The sequence below is a fragment of the Gymnogyps californianus genome, chromosome 1 (genome assembly GCF_018139145.2).
Source record: "Gymnogyps californianus isolate 813 chromosome 1, ASM1813914v2, whole genome shotgun sequence".
Lineage (NCBI taxonomy): Eukaryota > Metazoa > Chordata > Aves > Accipitriformes > Cathartidae > Gymnogyps > Gymnogyps californianus.
The window spans coordinates 134,095,722-134,114,419 of record NC_059471.1 but is presented as its reverse complement, the minus strand read 5'-3'; the positions used below and the strand labels follow the sequence as shown (position 1 = coordinate 134,114,419).

Sequence of the window (18,698 nt, the reverse complement as noted above, 5' to 3'; positions counted from 1 at the left end):
GTGGCTGAAACTGTTGTTGCTGTGAAAGTAAGCATAGGGCCAAGTCCTAATGATAAATTTTTAATTCTTGAACAACAGTTTTCAAAAATCTGCCACAGGGATGACAGTTCTTCAACATGTTTTTGAAAGCAAAAAGTGAGATTATTTCTGTAGAGCATCTAAAAAATTCCTAGAGTCAATGGTGGATATGTTAAGTGTGAGCAATCTTGAAATTACCATTTTGCCTCATTGTAACTACATAACTACGAAATGTTGAAGAATGTAAATCTACTAAGGACACTAAACAGACCCTATTCAGGCAGCTGAAAGGAGGTTCCATGCTGTCTTTAAAAATGGGTCTAGTTGCCAGCAGAAGATGGCATACTAGTGTTTATAAGTGAGGTCATGCATGTAAACTTCAAATATAAACTATTATGTTCTTATAGAAAAATGCTTAAAATAAACAATTACAATACTGACTTTGTAAACTGCACACATCTGTCTCAATTTATAAATCCTTCATCCTGTGTGCTACTCTTCTAATAGTTGCATGGTATCTTTAAAGTAACAGAAGTGTCCCAGTTCGCTATCATCTGAAAGTGGGAACAGCCGATCTTTGCCCAACCCGTGACAGAAGCACGAGGGGAACCGCTCAGTGCTGTCCCATGTGTGACCGTGCCCTTGGATCTGACCAGGAATTAAACAGCTCGTTTGCGGAAGGCGGTAGGGAAGCGGTTTCGCTGTTAGGACGAGCTGGATCATGTAAAACGGCAGCCAGGCTCCCGGCCGCGGGCGCGGGAGTCGTCTCTCTGCCCGCTGTTGCCGCTTGGCAAGCGGCGCCGCCCGAGACCAGGTAACAGGGCGAGCGGTCGGGCGCTCGCTCTGCTGGACAGACGGGCGGCCCGCCGCGGCGGTCGGTCGGCAGAGCAGCCGCAGGCCCGGCTGCCCAGAGCGCAAAGGCGAAAGGCGCGTTTCCAAACTCGGAGCGTGAGGCTGGGCTGGCCCTTCCCCTCGCCCCGGCCTTCGCCGCTGCCCGACGGCTCCGGGACGCTTCCGCGCTGAACGCCCGCGTCTGCCGCTGAAAACCGGGGGCGGGGCGGGGCGCCCCGCGCGCGACGAACGGTCGCGCTGAGAGGCCTCGGCAGGAGCGCGGCGCCGCGAGCCCCGCCCCCGCGGCCGCCCCGGCCCCGCCCCACCCTCGCGGACGCCCCTGCCGGGAGCCTCCCGCCCCACCCCGCCCTCACGTGATCCCCTCCCTCTCCCTCTCCCTCTCCCTCGCTCTCGCGCGCGCGCGCGCTTTGCGCCTCCGCGCCCCGGCTGCATTTGTACCTGCGGAGCCGCCGTCGTCCCCCCCCGTCGCTTCAGCCTGGCGGCCGGCCCGGCAGCCAGCGGCGGGAGCTGCGCCTCGGCGGGTGGCGGCGGTGGCGGCGGCGGCGGGATGCGGTCTGTCAGCTACGTGCAGTGCGTGGCGCTCGACTTCGGTGGCAGCCTCTTCCCGCACGCTATCTGCCTGGGGGATGCCGACAACGACACGGTCCGGAGGCGGCGGGTGGCTGCTGTGGGCCTGCGCGGGCGGGCGCGCGGGGCGGGGCGGGCTCCGCCTTCGCGTGGCGGCGGCGACCCCGGGGCAGGCCCTGCCCCGCCGCGGGGCTCGGGCGGGCCTGTGGCAGCAGGCCGCGGGAGGTGGCGCTTCCGCAGGCGGAGTACTGGGCCCGGTTTGGGTGGCGAGCTGGAGCGAACCCGGCAGCGGGCCGCCGCGATGCCCGGCGGGCTGCCGCGCACGGCGCGTGTGGGGCGAGGGAGCCGGGCTTGGTCGACCTGGGGAGCACCCGCGGGCGCCCCGGGGCTGCCCGCAGCCGCCGCCTGGCCGCTCAGAGATGAGCACCGGCAGGGCAAGGGGCAGCAGTCGCAGGTGGTAGTGAAGGAAGCTAAAACCGGGCAGAGGGGAAGCACAGAGAGGATGGTGCGGCACCAGAGCAGGTGTCTGGAGGAGGTGGTGGGACTTCCACCCTTGGAGGGTCTCAGAGATTGATGGGCGCTTGAGCAATGTCAGAGACGCAGGGGTTGGATCAGATGGCCCCAGAGGTCCCTTGTAAACTGAATGTTTTGGTGATTCTGGTCTGCAGCTAGTCAGTGCTTCTGTCACCGTTAAACATGCTAGGTGCCGTTGGCATGGGCCCTGGATGATGTATAACTAGTAGGAAGGTTAACTTTTGGTCCCAAAGAGAGATACTCTCCTGTTGCAGTGGTGGGGATGTAGAGGTGTGGGGAAATGCTTTGCTGGGGCACAGTGGATTACAAACAGGGTGGAGCCAGGTTTCAATGTCTCTTGACCTGTATGATGGATGGATGTGCATCAGGAATGTTGCTATCGGTCCCACAGATGGTTGTTTCTGATGGGTCTGATTTGTCTGTAACTAGGAGGAGGTTAGCTTAACCACATATATGTGAACTGTCCCTTCTTGTCCTCAACAGTCAAATTTTATTACAGCCATATACTGAAAAGTGTCATGGCTAGCAATACAGTAGATGATAAAACAAATTTCCTCATAAGAAGTTGGGTTATGTGGGGTAATGTGCGCAGGGAGTTATGAAATGCACACAATTTAAATACATAGAGGCATGATGCAGAAGATGTGATAGTAGGAGTAGGCTCATCAGCAGGGCTGGTTGGTAATTTTTAGCAGTCTTCCTTAAAGAAATAATCACCATTCTGAAAGACCTTTATCCCTTCATCAGTGAGATTGAACATCCAGGGTAAATCTATTGTAAGTGTTCTTGCAGCCTCTTTCTGGATGATTACATTTTCCTCATTGCCATCGTCTTCCTCAAGTGATTCAAGAAAGATCAAGTCAATCTAGATTGAAGGATGGAAGATGGGGTGGTGATGATGATGATTAGCAGAGCAGGGTGTTAAAACAGTCAGTGACACAACTCTGAAACAATGGCTAGAGAAGCAGTGGATAATGGGATGTTGCTCTAAGGAGCCACTCTCCAGCTCTTTTATCTGTGAGAGTAAAATTAGAGGTTTTGTTTTCCCCAGGCTTTCTCTATTGATTCGAGGCTGTCTCTTTAACTCTTGTTTTGCTTTACTGCTTCTTCCCATGGAGTGATTTTTAGATATGAATTCTGTAATTATTACTGTGTGGGAATACTGTTGCTGTAATTGTGCATTTCTTCTTACTGACCTAATTCTCTTGTACAGCTGAATGAGTTAGTGGTGGGAGACACCAATGGGAAACTCTATGTTTACAAGAATGATGACAGCAAACCCTGGGCTGTGCGATCTTGCCAAGGAATGGTCAGTTCTTGACAAAATTTTTAAATGGTTGGGCCTTCTGGTGTATATGCAGCCAGCTATCCTTGACCACTGCCTAGGAATATGAAGGCCAGAGGGCAATGGCAGCCAGAACTGGTTCTGATGCCTTTCATGTAGTTATGCAAGACCCTGCTTTTGCCCACAGCTAGCCCCATGGGCTGGAAGTGATGAGCAAAGTACTGAACAACCATTGGAACTGGGCTTCTGTCCCATGTTGACCCTGCTCCTGTGCACTGTGGATTTTGCCCCAGGGCTCTGGGCAGTTGTGTGGCAGGTGTGTTTCTGTCCCTGACTCTGCTCTCTTTGTCCTCGAAAAGGCTGTTTAGAGTTCAAGAGATGGTTTATGAGAGGGGAGGGGGTAAGGCAGAGGCTTATCCCAAAGTGCTGTTTTGCGTTGCCTTCTCTAATGTATGGCCACCTTTTCTCTTGCAGCTCACATGTGTTGGTGTGGGAGATGTATGCAATAAAGGAAAGGTGAGAGCAGCCAAACTCTTCCCAGCTGTGTCTGTAGGGCATGTGGGAGGTGCTTGGGAGATTAGAGTCATGTCATATCCTGAGTGTGGAGGAGGACAGGTTGCAGGTGCTTTCTCTCCAGGATCTGTCCTTGCTCATAGAGTTTTAGCACTACTGTTTTAAAACTGTTCTTCTGTTTACATATAACTTGTATCTTTCTGTGAGCCATATGCAGGTTTTAGCGAGCAAGGAAATCCATCCTGTGTTCAGAAAGCACTATTGATTTCCATGTCCCCCTGTGTGAGTGCCACAAGGCTTTGGTGGTTTGAGGGTTGCTCCTTTTCCTCAGTGGCTTTTGCCCTGCTCTGTGCTGGTCCCTGCTGTGGGCCATGGCCCTTCTGCCACTTGGCTGTGTGCTTTTAAGGTCATCTAAACAAGACTAAGCCACAGGATAGTCTAGACTCCCAAGCAAATTCCACTGGGTCTAATATGACTCCTTTTGCTGGATTGCTATTTCTGGGGGTTAAGCCAGGACCACTGAGTCCAAAAGTCCCAGTTTAGGCACCCTGCCTAAAATACTGTAGCTATGTGTGCTCCAGTGGGGAGCAGAGCTGAAGTGAGCATTGAGAAAGCCATACATTTTTGGGGGATTGCATGTAGACATCAGCTTGATATCCTAGTCTGACAAGGATGAACAAGAAGTTTGGACCCTGCAGTACCTCAACAGTTTGTGTGCTGGCCAAAAACCTTCTCCTGTTCCCTCTGTAGCAGTCATTGATTTGATGGATCTGCCCTCGTGTCTTCTCTCGCCCTGCTGTGGGACAGCTTCTGCAGTTTCTAAAAGAGGAAAAATCAAAAGGTTTTTCTCTTCCCTCTTAGAATCTCGTGGTGGCGGTGAGTGCAGAAGGTTGGTTTCATCTTTTTGACCTGACTTCTCCAACTTTAAAACACCCAGATGCTTCAGGCCACCATGAGTTGGGAGCAGCAGAAGAGCAGAAGCCAGCGTTCAAGCAGCACATTCCTGCCAACACCAAGGTCATGCTGATCAATGACATTGGTGAGCTGGGAAGCTGGTGTGGGAGTGCAGGGTGAGGGAGTTTGTGGGTATGAGGTGGTGGGGGAGAGAGAGAGAAAGAGTGTGGGACTGACAGAAGGAAATTACTGTCTTACTGAAATAGGTGCTCTAACAAACCACAGCCAAGTTATGGAGGAGAGAAGCAAAAACTTCAGGAATTTTCCTGAAGCGCAAGTTCTCATTACAGGATTGGGATCCTCAGGGATGCTACCTGATGGAAACCAGCAGAGTGATTTCTGAATGTTGGGGCTCTTGGGGCTATGAAAGCCTGAGAGAGCCCATCTATCTCCTTATTCCCTGCAGATGGAGATGGGAAATGTGAGTTGGTGGTGGGTTACACTGACAGGGTGGTACGTGCCTTCCGCTGGGAGGACTTGTCGGAGAATTCAGACCATGTCTCTGGGCAGCTGCTCCTGTTGAAGAAATGGCTGCTAGAAGGTCAGGTAAGGAAGCAGGATGTTCAGAGCAGAACTTGTCATACAGTCTTCAAGAGGTGGCTGTCCCAAGGGAAGAAGCACAAAATCTCAGTCCTATGAACAAAGCAATTGTCATGTTGATGGCTTGAAAGGAGATTTGCCCAGTGGTTGTCCTGTACATGCAGAGCAGCTGATGGGTTGGTCTGGGAAACAGTTGCTCTCACCCAAATAGAGAGCATTAGTGGACAATACTAGTGTTGTTCTTAAGTGGCTTTTGGTAAGGAAACATAACTTTTTACTGTAACTTGGACATTTTGCTTCTAGCTGAATTTGTTCAGCTGCCACTCAGCTCTATCAGATCTGCCTTATTCAAGCTTAGGCACAAGGAGCACAGTGAACCCTTCTGAGGTGTTTAAAGTTCTCAGTTCGACTCTATCCATGTTTTTCCTCTGCCAGTATAGGTGGACAGCCTCTCTGTGAACCCAGGCCCTGATGGCTCACCGGAGATGATGGTGTCTCAGCCAGGCTGCGGTTATGCTATTCTGCTGTGCACCTGGGACTCTGAGCAGCAGGCCATGACAGAGGGAAGAGACAACTCTGCCCCAAGCAGGTGAAGAGCAATTACTGCATGGGGTAGATGAGGAGATTCTGCTGTAGATGCCTGTCACAAGTGGGTACCACCACACCACCTTTCGGGGTGGGGGTTGCTGTCATTTGTCCTTGCTTCAGTGACCTGCTGTACTGCTAGGAGTTCATGACTTAAGCCCACCTGCACCCAAGCTTCCATGAACGCTCTTCATGTCTCTGTCACAAAGATGAATAGTACTGCTTTCCTTGTATCACACTCTCTTCTCCTTGGGTTGGGCAAGGAGAGTGGCAAAACCTGTCACTGAGGGGGACAGTACTCAGGGCTAAGGCAGGGAAATGAGTGACCTAGATCTCCAGAGAAAGAGTAGTAGGCAATCTGGTGACCTATCTAATGGTGGGAAGGGTAGCAGCTGAAAGGCTGGGCCAAGCCCAGTTAGTGTGAAGCCCAGGATGACACTTTGGGTTCATTCACTTGTTTCTTCCAGGTGAGGTAACTGGAGGTTTTCCTAATGAGACCCCCGGCAGCCAGTGCTGTAAATCACAACCAGAGCAATCGGGACGAGCAGTGAGGTTACTATCCGTGGTGCTGGAGGGACCTTTGTGGGGAATTCAGGTGCTTCTGTGGTGTTCTGTGAGACGTTAAGGCAGACCCAGAAAACTGCAGCAAGGAGGGGAGCTAGGCAAGTCTCCTTGATGTCTTAGAGACCTTAGTGGAATGGTACGCTTCCTAGCCAGAAGCCAGGCGCAAGCACGATCTCTGACCAACCTGTTCAACCCTGGGCAGACACTTCCTGAGTGAAAAGCAGCCAGACTTACATGCCAGTAATGATAAAAATTGTCTTTTTTTTTCTCGATTGGAATACATTTTTTTATTGACTTTTTTCTTTTTTCTTTTTTTTTGAGGTCTTTCCAGTTTTCTGATGCATCACATCATTCTGTTCTTGTTTTTTAAACATTAGCGAGTTCCTTCCATACCTGGGGTAGCATGAGTTCTTTTCCTTTGTCTTTACCATTAAAGGGCTAACCTACGCACAAACTCTATCAGTCTCTGGATTTGTAGAGCTTTGGAGTACACTGCTCTTGAGATTGTTCTGGCAGAGTCCCAGGCATGGTTCCCTAACCTTTCCCTGATGTCTGTCTCTCTTTTCCCTAGCGAGGCCCCTATTCGAGATGTTATTCTACACCAAACATCTGGACGGATTCACAACAAGAATGTTTCCACTCATCTAATTGGTAGCATTGGCCGAGGTGAGAGATTAGGAGCTTGGTGTCTCTGGCCCAACAGTTGCCCCGATAGTTTTTCAATATGTCAGTCCAGCATGAAATCAGATTTCCTATGGCTGAACAATAACAGTGGAAGGCAGCTGCAAGAACAGAGGGAACTCTGCTTCTGTTAGCCAGCTCCCAAAGAAAGGCAGCTGGATATTTGCATTTGAGCTTTTTATAGCCTTTGTACCTCCCTAGGTAGCTCTTACTCTTCACCTAGCACAACAGTTTCTCTGCAGCCTCCACTGGCCTGCATTTAATCATCCTGAATGGCTGCCATGCCTTGCTCCTACGGATGCCCTTGATCTTTGCTTTTGCATGGCTGCAGCTTATGCCCTCTTCTTATTCCCTAGATGCATCTCTTCCTTTCCACAGCCTCATCTTTATTCTTGCTTTTGTGCTTTTCAGCATTTGATTCCTGATGCCTGGCAGCTCTATCCTGCTCTTCCTTTACCTATGCAGTCCCAACCGCTCCAGACCTGCTTCCATATTTTGTTTATATCACTGTCCTCTGTCTCCTTCCAATGTATTCTGTTCAGCTGTTGTATCTAGACTCTTCACAGCTGCTGGCTTCTCTCAGCCCTGACACACTGATGTTTTGTCCAGACTTTTCTTACACACTGCCACTGCTTCCCTTGTGTAACTGCTTTGTGCTCTGACCTGTGCCTGGTGCACCTGCTGAACCCTGTTTTGGTACCTATGGAGAATAAGCAGCTTTCACTCCCCCTAGGAGCGTGTGGGCATAATACAAGAAGACAGAAAATTCCCAGTGCAGATCGCTTTCTCTTGTCCACAGCTGGCTGGAATCCAGCTGCATTTTCTCTGTCCAAGTATTACCCCCTGCTGTGCTGTCCGAGAACAATAGACTGCCCAATGTAATTAGAGCTGGGGGAGAAGAGCAATCCACTGAAACCCCTCTTCCCCTTCCCCAGAGTACCCTTCCTCCCCAGTTCCTAAGCTTGTCATGTTTTCAGCCTCTCGGATGCTACTATGACCGACATGGTCAACAGAGCGTGAAATCAGTTATTTCACTGCATACAAAGCCTTGCATCTAATGAGACGTGTCTGTGAAAAATGAAGGCACACAGAATAAGGGATGAAGAGAAGGTTGTGAAAAGCCCACTGATGCTGGACCATCAGTAATGAAACAGCTGAAGAGTGCCATGCTGACCAGTTTGTAAGGGGGACACAGCAGATATTTTGGATCAGAGCCTGTCTGGATGAATGTCAGCTAGCGGCAACAGAGCACTCAACGAGCTGACTGTTTGCTTTAAGCTGATCTGTGGAAATAGGATAGTCTGTGTCCTGGGAGTGTGCAGGGTGTTGTACCTTGGAGCTGTCTGTGGGCAGTGGAGGTAGGCTTGCAGTACTACGTCATTCTGGGGAAACTGCCTATTTGCTTTCAGCTCTGCTGGCTTGTCCCTGACTGCCATGTTTCCTGGGTTCCTGTAGACCTCAGAGAGCTAGTGTGTCTCCTACATTGTCACTGAAAGGATTAAATGCAGCTGTAGTTGAATACAGCTCCAGTCCTCCCCCGCCAAGTGTGATATCACTTTCAAAACCTGACCTTGCATGTCTTTTCTGACTGGTAGCTCGGTAGAGAGTGTACTGAAGGGCTGAAGCAGCCTGGTGGTCAGGGGAGTCTCCTCTTCAGATTTAACTGTCACATTTGTCAGTGCTGTCCTGCACACAGCTGTGATATACAGGCTTTGGAGATGATACTGCTTGCAGGAAGTTCACAGCTGTATAAGCATAGCCCAGGAAAGCCAGGGCTGAGCGTGTAGATGAACATGAAGGCACATGTCAAATCTGCTTATAAAGCAAGGGCTCTCTAGCATCTGACCAGTGTTTACTGGGAGAGGATCACAGCTTCTGTGCAGTTTTGCTGTAGTGAAAACAATAGAGGTGGTAGCGTGATCTCTACAGGCTCATTCAGGAGTTGCCATGGAGGTGCTTTTGTGCTAATGTGACTGAAGCTTTGTCCTTCTGGTGGGACCTCTCTTTTAACCCTGCACCTTCCCAGAACAGCCGAAGGCCATGTTCCTGTCCTTGAAAGAAACAGTGAGGGTACAGTTGTAATACTCTTGTTTGGCTTCAGCTGTTCTTCACTTTGTCCCTTGTGATGGTCCTGCCTGTGCTTGTGCATTTCTGGACCCTGGAGAGGATGTGATGCAGTCCACTAAAATCGGAACTGCTGTGGGCCTGCAAGTGCATATGTGGGACAGACTCCTAGGAGCAGCCAGCAGAGCTGGACGTGCCTATGTCAGTGCAAACCGAAGGTCTTGGGTTTTGAGATGCCAGTGCCCTACAAATAAAAGCCAGCATGAAGCACAATTGGTTGCAAGAATCTGCAGATATCTGCTAAGCAAAGTGTCAAGGTTGGGCAAAAAAGGAGGCAGGATGGATCAGCTTGTTTTGGATCTTTTTTTTTTCAGGAGAGGGAGGGGACAATGCTTATAAACGGCATCAACTCTTGTAATTCTCTTCTGCACTTACAGGCTGCTCCAGTGAGAATAGTGGCTCAGGTCTCTTTGCCCTCTGTACTCTGGATGGTAAGTCCTACCACTGTCCTGGAAGAAAGGCCTGTGGGGCGGCCAAGGCCTGTCACTAATTCAAAGCAGGGAACCAGGGGCTCAGTGCTTTTGGTTTTGAAAGAAGGGGGAGCTGGGCTTCAGAAATGCTTCCTGGGTCAGGCAAGAGAATTTGACTCAAAGACTCCTTCTGCTGACATATTTTATATGAAGACATGAAAGGTAAGACAGGAGCCAAGGTAAGAGTTGTCACTGAGCAAGTCCCCCATCAACCAGGTGTGTGATAACATGCCTGTATCTGAGGATATGATGAAACATTAAAGCTGAGCCTGTCTTTCTGTTCCTTACTGAATTGAGTCTCGTGCTGCACAGGCTCGCTCTCTCCAGGAAACCTGTTGTGTTTTCTATCTATTACTAATATCTGCCTTTCTCTCTCCCCTGGTACAGTCTATTAATTTGTGGATTTCAAAGCATTTTACAGACATTAATTACTTGTATGGTCCCATGGCCTATGGGGGTAGAAGTATTAAAGCCATTCTGCAGTGAGCAGCTGGGAAAATGAAGAGGCTAGGTCATTGGCCCAAAGGCACACTGAAAGCTTGAGATGGAGAGTGAGACTAGAACTTTCATCTGCTGACTCCTAAGTTGCCTGCTTACCCACTGGTCAAACAACTGTTTGAGATGCCAGTTCAACAGTGCCATTCATGTAGACAGGAGCTTCTAAACCACAGTGGAGATGTGTCCTTGTTCTTGAAGGGACTTAAGTTGTTTCCAAAAGCAGTAAAGGAAATTGATGCTGGAACTTGAGTATTGGTAGAGAGGAGCTGGCCTCACAGGCCTGGAGCCAGGTTCTTCTGCTGTGCCTCTAACTGAGAAGTGATAGGACAGGCTGCAATAGGACTGAATGTGATGAGCTGAACGCAGGGTTTCTGTCCAAAGACCAACAGTGTGGAGACAAGATGCTGTGCTTCTCTCTTCTAGATAGGCAGCCTGGCCTGTTTGGGCCAGATGTCCACCTGCCCAATGATGTCTTGCTAGGGAATTTCTGATTATTCTTTGGGCCCGAACTCTGAAGCTTCTGCATCTGGCCAGGCTTCCTGCCTCACTATGGTTCACTCATGAGCCTTACCAAGGCTGGATGGCACTGTGAGGATAGATTCATGTTTATGTTCCACTCTCTCATGGCCACCACTTTTCCTGCCCCCCCAGTACTATTACAGTGTCTCTGGATGATAGAAAAATGGTATGTGAGGTAAGTGTCCCGTATGGTTTTAGCAGCCAAGAGGCCATGCCCATGTGTGCTGGTTTTGGCTGGGGTAATTTTCTTCATAGTAGCTAGTATGGGGCTATGTTTTGGATTTGTGCTGAAAACAGTGTTGATAATTCAGGGATGTTTTAGTTATTGCTGAGCAGTGCTTACACAGAGTCAAGGCCTTTTCTGCTTCTCACTCCACCCCGCCAGCGAGTAGGCTGGGGGTGCACAAGAAGTTGGGAGGGGACACAGCTGGGACAGCTGACCCCAACTGACCAAAGTGATATTCCGTACCATGTCATGCTTAGCAAATAAAAGCTCGGGGGACAAGAAGGAAGGGGGGACACGTTTGGAGTTATGGTGTTTGTCTTCCTAAGTAACTGTTATGCGTGATGGAGCCCTGCTTTCCTGGAGATGGCTGAACACCTGCCTGCTGACAGGATGTAGTGAATGAATTCCTTGTTTTGCTTTGCTTGTGTGCGCAGCTTTTGCTTTATCTATTAAACTGTCTTTATCTCAACCCACGAGTTTTCTCACTTTTACTATTCTGATTCTCTCCCCCATCCCACCAGGGGCCGAGTGAGTGAGTGGCTGTGTGGTGCTTAGTTGCCAGCTGGGGTTAAACCATGACACCATGCTATTAGCCAGCCAGCTCTCAGCTGATACCTGTCAACATGCTGTCCTGAGATCACATGATCTATGGGACATGGTGAGAAGCTTCTAGTTTACTCACTGTCTCATGTGAGATCTGTACTTTGGGAGCCTGTTTTGCGCAGTTTTCTTTTTGTCTTAGAGCACAATCCAATTACAGGGCTGCTGCCATTTTTCCTCTCTGTTTCCAGTTACTGATGACAAGATAATGGACTGCTGTCCTTCCCAGAACTGAGACTGTGTTATCTATTATCAACCACAGCCTGTACCATGGGCCCAACCCTCTGCCTGCAGACCCTAAGTGTAGGAGTGTGCAGGACCCAGTGTTAGCAAACATCTTGCTCTCTTTTAATATTTTCAAGACAATCTTTATTATTTTTTTTTCTTTTTTTTTCCCTTCAGGGACATTGAAACTCATGGAGGGAGCAGACAAGCTGCTCTGGTCTGTGCAGGTTGATCACCAGCTGTTTGCTCTGGAAAAGCTGGATGTTACTGTGAGTGTCTGTGAATAGGGCTGGGAGGGATGAAGACAAAAACTCAGCATGGCTTTGTGTATATGAATTCAGGAAGGTCAGAGGGAGTATGACTCAGCTGAAAAAGGCTGGGATTATCTCAGGATGACACACAGAGTGCTCTGACTGCCGGTGCGTTCTGCCCTCATGTCAGTCTGTCCACCTGCAAGAGGTGGAGCTGTGTCTGCCTGTTTGACCTAGTGAGCCCAGCATCGTGCAATGAACTTCCTTGTCTCCCATCTGCTCTTTTATCTTATTGCGAAGTTGAATGGTTTTGCACACTGCTAATACCACGATTGTCTACGAGCTCTTACGATACTTAAGGATTACAATAGAGAAGAGAGAGATGGTCTCCAAGTGCAAAAAGACTGTACAAATGCAAAATGTCTGGACAAGACATCCAAAAGTGACGTCTTGTTCAGACATGAGTGTTCTGTCTCTGAACAAGCAGGGAAGATTCTTGACTGCCTCTGGGAATAGTTGATGTGTGTGCTAATATGTGATCTTATGGTTCCTGCAGGGCAATGGGCATGAGGAGGTGATTGCCTGTGCATGGGATGGTCAGACGTACATCATCGACCACAATCGGACTGTTGCCAGATTTCAAGCAGATGAGAACGTCAGTGCGTTCTGTGCAGGTGGGGAGTCTGACTCCAAAGCCAGCCCTCACAGCATTTCTCCCTCAAAGCTACTGACCAGCCTGAGCCTTGGCTTTGCTCAGTCCCCTCTCTCAGACCTGCAAGAAGCAGCTTGCAAATCCCCAAGCTCCATGTATTAATAACAGTTTAGAGACACTTTCTTGGATTGTCTCAAAGGGACTTCATATACCCCAGTCCATGTCTGTGCCCCTCATCCCAGGCGCTTTCTGCTAACAGCTTTGGTACCTCATCATGAGAAGTCACCTATTTGTTCTCTCTGTCCTTTTGGAAGTAGTCAGATCTCCACACTTTTGCTTTCTGCAGGCCTCTATGCATGCAAAGGAGGAAGCAACAGCCCCTGCCTGGTTTATGTCAGCTTCAATCAGAAGATCTACATCTACTGGGATGTGCAGCTGGAGAGAATGGAGTCCACCAACCTGTTGAAAATCCTGGATTGTGACCCAGAGTTCGGAAATCTCCTGCAGCAGCTGGGTGTGGGTGAGTGCAGAAAGGGTGAAGGATGTACAGGAAAAAAGAGAGGAAGGGCTGCTGGCAGGTGACTTGCTGGGAACTAGAGTTTCAGGTACTTCTTGAGGAAGACAGGCTTTCATACTGCCTGTTGACAATCTGTAACAACTGTCTTTCTCTCTTTTCCATAGAAAGAGGTGATGTTTCTGCTGTGAAAGATCTGATTCACAAAACACTGTATTTTCCTGAGAAACAGCAGCAGAGCAGCCCCTCGCAGTGTCAGGACCCTGCTGGACCAGACTTGTCTACCCACTACACTGTCGTCCAGGATCCCGTATAACAAGTCACATGGAGGTTGACATCTTTAGTACCAGCACAAACTCTTCTCTGACTGGAATCGGGCATCTAGTGAAGATGAGACTGTTCTTTTCCCATCTATGTCAAAGGTTCCAGACAGCAAAGGGTGTACAGGCCGGGTTCTGTGGAGGGATGTGCTTGGCTGTAGGCTTGAGTGAAGGTGGTGGGTTGATTTGCTTTTAGCTGAGGAAGTTACCAGAAGAGCAAGAGTCCAGGGTCCTGCTCATTGGCTTTCCATTGCCAGTTTCCATGTTCTCCGCTAGCTAAAGCGCTTTATGGGTGACTGTGAAGGAGCACTGAGGACATAAATAGAATAGCTGAGCTCAGTCTCTGTTTTGACCTATTCTTACCACTGCTCTAGTGATTACTTCTGAGTTCTTAGCAGGATCACAGTGCAGGAACTGCAGATGAAGGAATGGAGTTAGGGAGCAGGCAAGGGCCTTGTCTCCCATTTAGGTGTGTTTTTAAAGTAGACCCAGGCATTGTTTGCCTTTGCTCTGCTGCTGCTCTTCTATCAAGCAGTTTCTCACAAATCACCTCCTGTTCTGAGGAGCTGGAGACATGTGTGAGAAGAACCACAACTTGCACTAATAAGGTGTCGAGAGGTAACAGCTCCAGCGAACCCCAGCTGTACTTGAGCGGCATTGCTTGTCTCCATCTTCTTGGGCAAGGTGATGCCAGAGATGGCTGTGACTTAGCAAAGCAGCTGTGAACTGGGCAATAAGAGGAATCTGTCTTAACCATGGATCTGTGGTTCTGTGAGAGCTTGTCCATTTTATAATAAGCAGTGGAAATGCCACACTTCCCTCTTATTGTGGAGAGCGCTGTGCTATTTTGAGTCCTGCGCAATTGAAAGAGGTGGACTGGACGTGACGTTCCGCTTGCTGGTATGTGGAGTATGGAAAAGGCCATTGCTCACCCAGGCTGCTCATATGCAAAGGCCCAGGCAGGAACCTTTCCACATGCTGCTTGTGTTCTGCTTTTCCCCATCACGGCTTGCCCCTTTCCTAACTCAGCTTATTAGGATAGGAGCAGCAGGCTCATCCGCTGTTTTGCATCTATGATCTTCTCTCACTTATGTGATGTTTTATTGGACATGCATAATGGATGGAGCTGTCCCTTCACCCTTTATGGCAGCCTGAGAGGGTTTCATCTGGGTCAGAGCAAATATAATTCAGTGATCTCTCTTTAGCAAATGGTAACATTTAAAGATCCTGCAGGCTGTTGAAAATCTGCTGTGCTATACTGCAAAACATCCAAGGGCAGCCCTAACTGGGAGAAAGAACTTTCTATAGAGGAAAGGAGTGTCTTGCCCTTGGGACACAAGGACTGCTGTTGAAGTAGCACCATGTGGTAGAAGGGCAGGATCTTTACGTAATAAGCCCTAGCTTTTCTTTGCAATTTCCATCCATAGATTTATATAACTTTATAGAGGACAGCGTCTGTCCTCTGTGTTTGATAGCTGTGAAAGTTGAACCATGGAGCAGTGAAATGGTATGACCTGCTCTGTATCAGCTAGCACTCTTCTTGCTTCTTGGACCACTCTATCTTCTGACTCTGTAACTACAGTGGAAGTTTCTCTCCATTTTAATGACCTCACTGAGAAGCATTTTTAAATGTTCCCCTGTCATACTAAGTGCTTGTGTACAACTGGACCCTTCAGGCAGGAGCTCTCAAGTCAGAATAGGGCTTTAGTAATGACGGTGTTCAGAGCAGCAGGGCTTGAGTTTGTCAGCTATGGAGAGCTGATAGTGTAGGGACCATCTACTAATGGGCTAAAGCAAGGAGTTGTCTTGAAGCCTGTCAGCTCTTGGCTGTAACCTCAAGGAATTGTCAGCTCTCATGATGCTGAGGTGTACAGCCACCCATCCCTGTGGGCAGTCACCATTGCTTCTGGCAAATTAGTCAGTGTGACCCCTGGTGCTCTCATCAGTCGTGTAGTCCTTTCCTAATGAGGATGGGTCTTGTTGGGGCTATTAACTATATCACAGTATATTGGGTTTTTGCTACTTCTGGGTTTTTGTTTCCCAAAACTTAAAGCTGCTCTTTCTGATGACCAGAACAAGTAAGGATTCTCCCCTCTCTCCCTTCAGGTGAGGTAGTAGCAGTTGCTACTCTTATCTCCTCCCCTTGGGGCCCAGCTGAGTTGGGGAGAAGCAGATGTCCCTCCAGGTGGAGCGAACAGTTTGGTTTCACTGTATTCTGGGATACTTTCTGCCTACCCTGTTGCTACCTGGTTTTAATTTTGCACTTCAAAATTAGTGGAACTGACACAAAGAGGGACCACAGTGGAGCAGGACTCTGCAGAGCAGTTTCCAGAAGCATACCACAGAAATAAAGTTGTAGCAATGTCCCTGAACAGGCCTGTGTCTTGGCATATGCTGTTCTTCCATCCTGAACACAGGCTGCCATTCTTCCTCTACTTAAGGCTGTGTATTTTCTTGTCCTGCTCCCCTCTTGGCCCCCCTAATTCTGTGGCTTCTGTCTCCCCCACTGGGGACAGAAGCAGGATGGTTACAAGCAACAGAAAATAGGAATGCCTGAGTTTTCAGTCATGGCTTGCACAGCCTGGCATGTGTACTCTTGCACAGATGATGGGCTCTTATGCTGTGTGTGCTTTGACAAAAACAGGTGGAGTCCTACCACAACGTGTGCCTGCCATGGCCCCACTCAACATTGGCTTTGGTGGGGCAGGTGTTCTCCACAGAAGTACTCTCTCTCTTGATCCACTGCTGGAACCACAGAGGTTCCTGCAGCAATTGGCTGGAGCATTTTATTTGCCTGAGAGTTCGGCCAGGCTGAGCTAACCTGGTAGCTGGGTCTTACAGGCTATTGCGGTGCTGCTATATTGTAATTCCGTCTGGAGGCCTAACAGGAAAACAGGATTGTCTACACTCATAACAGAGGACAACTCAATGCTGTCTGTCCATGCCAAATATAAACCTTTATTAGCAACGCAAGTGCAAGGGGGATACAAATGGTTGTATGACTGAAACTGTTTTATGCAAAACAAACTTTGCCGTACAGGTCAAATGATTTCCAAGGAAGGAAGGTCAAATTGATCCACTGTTGGACTGTTAATTATTGAGGAGAAACAGGAAAGGGTTAATGGGGGAGAGATGAAATTTTCCTAAGAACCATCTTTAAAAGAAAATGGGGCAAAACCAATGCAAATGTTGGACAGGGCAACCTGTGCAACCTAGCCCTCTTCTCTTGTTGGCCTGAGGATAACGTTGCTGTGTGCTGTGCAAGCCCAGGCATGCTGCATTGTGGAAAGCACAGGTGAGAAGATACGGATACTACAGATCATCCATTCCCCAAAACTCTTCAGCTCTTAAAACCATTTGAGAGGAAAAATACTAATGTTTGAGGGCTTCCCCTGACAGTTTTATATTGTTTACAGCACATAATAACTTGCAGATGCATTTTGTTCCTGTGCCCCTTGTGCACAAAGGAAAATGAAAACTGTATACAGAAGAATTAAGTACTGTTCCTTGGCCAAAAGATGACTTCCCTTCTTTTTTCATGCCCTGAACTCCAAAGTGACAATTAATAGACTGGATACAGTCAATGCTTCAGGCTACTTCTACTGGCAACAATTTTTTGTGAAGTATACATATACTGAGAGAAGGAGCCACATAGGCTCTGTGTCTGGACTGATGGAGTTACATTATACTTTCATTGTAACTCATTGCCTGTTTGTCCTTGCCAGCCAACACAAGCCAGAGTTGGAATTAGAAGTTGTTCCTTCCTATGCAGCAGAAAATGTTGTTTGCTGCATCCTACTCAGTAGCAGATTGGCATACCCACTGGTGCCAGGAAGTTTTTTGACAGGGCAGGATTTGCAAGACACATTTGTATGTCCCAGTGCCAGCACACAGCAAGTGAGGAGTCCAACAGCATTCTCAGACACTGGGGGCATTTGCAGATAAGTGATTCATGGCTTTGGTTGTGATGCTCAAATTACTAGCAAGAAAATAAAGGGAGGGGTTTGCTTTAATTTCCTGAGACATAATAAACCCGCTGGCCATCCCTGCCCTCATTTTTGTGATCTCTTTGCTGACTAGTTATTTCTATAACTCTTCAGGTATATCCTGGCATTTGCCAGTGGAGTCTCTTGAAAGGAGGACTTACTGCAAACATATGTAGGTGGCTCAGTGGTCTTCAGTTCCATAACTCACCCGCTTAGTAGTGAAAGAAGGAGCAGGCCTCTGGGAATATGGATGGCTGGAGCTCCCATTTCGTTCAAAACCAGGTAACCCCAAGCTCCTGGAAATGGTCCTGATTATGGCTTCAGCAGAGTGCATGTTCTCGGGATAGGTTTACCTCTTGCACATAAGCCTTGGAAGGGGCCTCAGAAGTCCGTCTCCCCATCCCTGGGCAGGTTCAGCCATATGTATCTCACACCTGCCATATACCACCTGTTCCAAAGACTTGCTGTGACAGACACTTCCCTGCAGACTGTTTCACAACTGTTGTGTCCACTCTACTGGAAGGTAGCCCTAGTAGGACCTGATCACCAAGGCGGTTCAGAGAGATTATCCCTAAAATACTAACATTCCATTGTCTGTATTGAAGGGATGGGCCTCATCATGAGGAAGCCAGTGTTGGACACATACAGAATGTGCCTATGTCCTGCTCTGAAGTGGCAGTTTGTACTAGGTTTCTACTTTCCATATGAAAGTATTAGCATTTTTTGATCTCCAGTGGAAAAGACCTTTAGATAGCTCCTTCTTTCCCCTTGTCCCCCAAAAGCAATAGAGATGACTAGAATTGGGGGTAGGGAAGTGTATCTGTATAACAGGCTTTTCCAAAAGAAACTACAATTGAGACAGTCTTCAGCCTTGCCAGCCCACTTAAAAATTACTTACTGGGCTCCCTAATGTAGGAAGACTATTAAAAATTACCATGTTTGTAGAGGGGGTTGAGTTTCCTTCTTTGAGATGATGTAAGTCCTGTTTTATAATCACATCTTTTAAAGCCAACATTTCTGTCATTCACAATGAAAGCTGGGATTCCCATGTAATGACACAAAAATGCTGGTCTTTGGAGAAAACACCAGTTTGGGCAAGAATTCAGAATACATGTGTTAAGGTCAGTAACAACATGTCATTTAATGCCAAGGAGCTTTGGGAGGTGGAAACCCACCAGGAGTTCTGTTTGATGATGAGGAAACCAGGTGCTGACACTGTA

At 48.4% G+C, this 18,698-nt stretch overlaps 2 protein-coding genes across 2 annotated transcripts in view; one reads left to right on the top strand and one right to left on the bottom strand.

The window, feature by feature from the left end:
- The window catches only part of LOC127014400 (TRPM8 channel-associated factor 2-like), a 45,875-nt gene extending 44,542 nt beyond the window's left edge, over nucleotides 1–1,333 (bottom strand). Inside the window, 1 exon segment of the mRNA XM_050893769.1 lies at nucleotides 1,309–1,333. The gene's annotated coding sequence lies outside the window, so the exon portion shown is untranslated.
- Nucleotides 1,334–1,417: 84 nt separating this feature from the next.
- On the top strand, nucleotides 1,418–17,696 carry ITFG2 (integrin alpha FG-GAP repeat containing 2). The gene is made up of 12 exons (XM_050898580.1): nucleotides 1,418–1,513; nucleotides 3,185–3,280; nucleotides 3,731–3,772; nucleotides 4,631–4,808; nucleotides 5,130–5,269; nucleotides 5,704–5,852; nucleotides 6,984–7,078; nucleotides 9,595–9,648; nucleotides 11,933–12,024; nucleotides 12,563–12,680; nucleotides 13,005–13,178; nucleotides 13,340–17,696. The coding sequence occupies exons 1-12, from the start codon at nucleotides 1,418–1,420 to the stop codon at nucleotides 13,486–13,488; spliced, it is 1,383 nt and encodes a 460-aa protein (XP_050754537.1). The 3' UTR covers nucleotides 13,489–17,696.
- The last annotated feature ends 1,002 nt before the right edge of the window (nucleotides 17,697–18,698 follow it).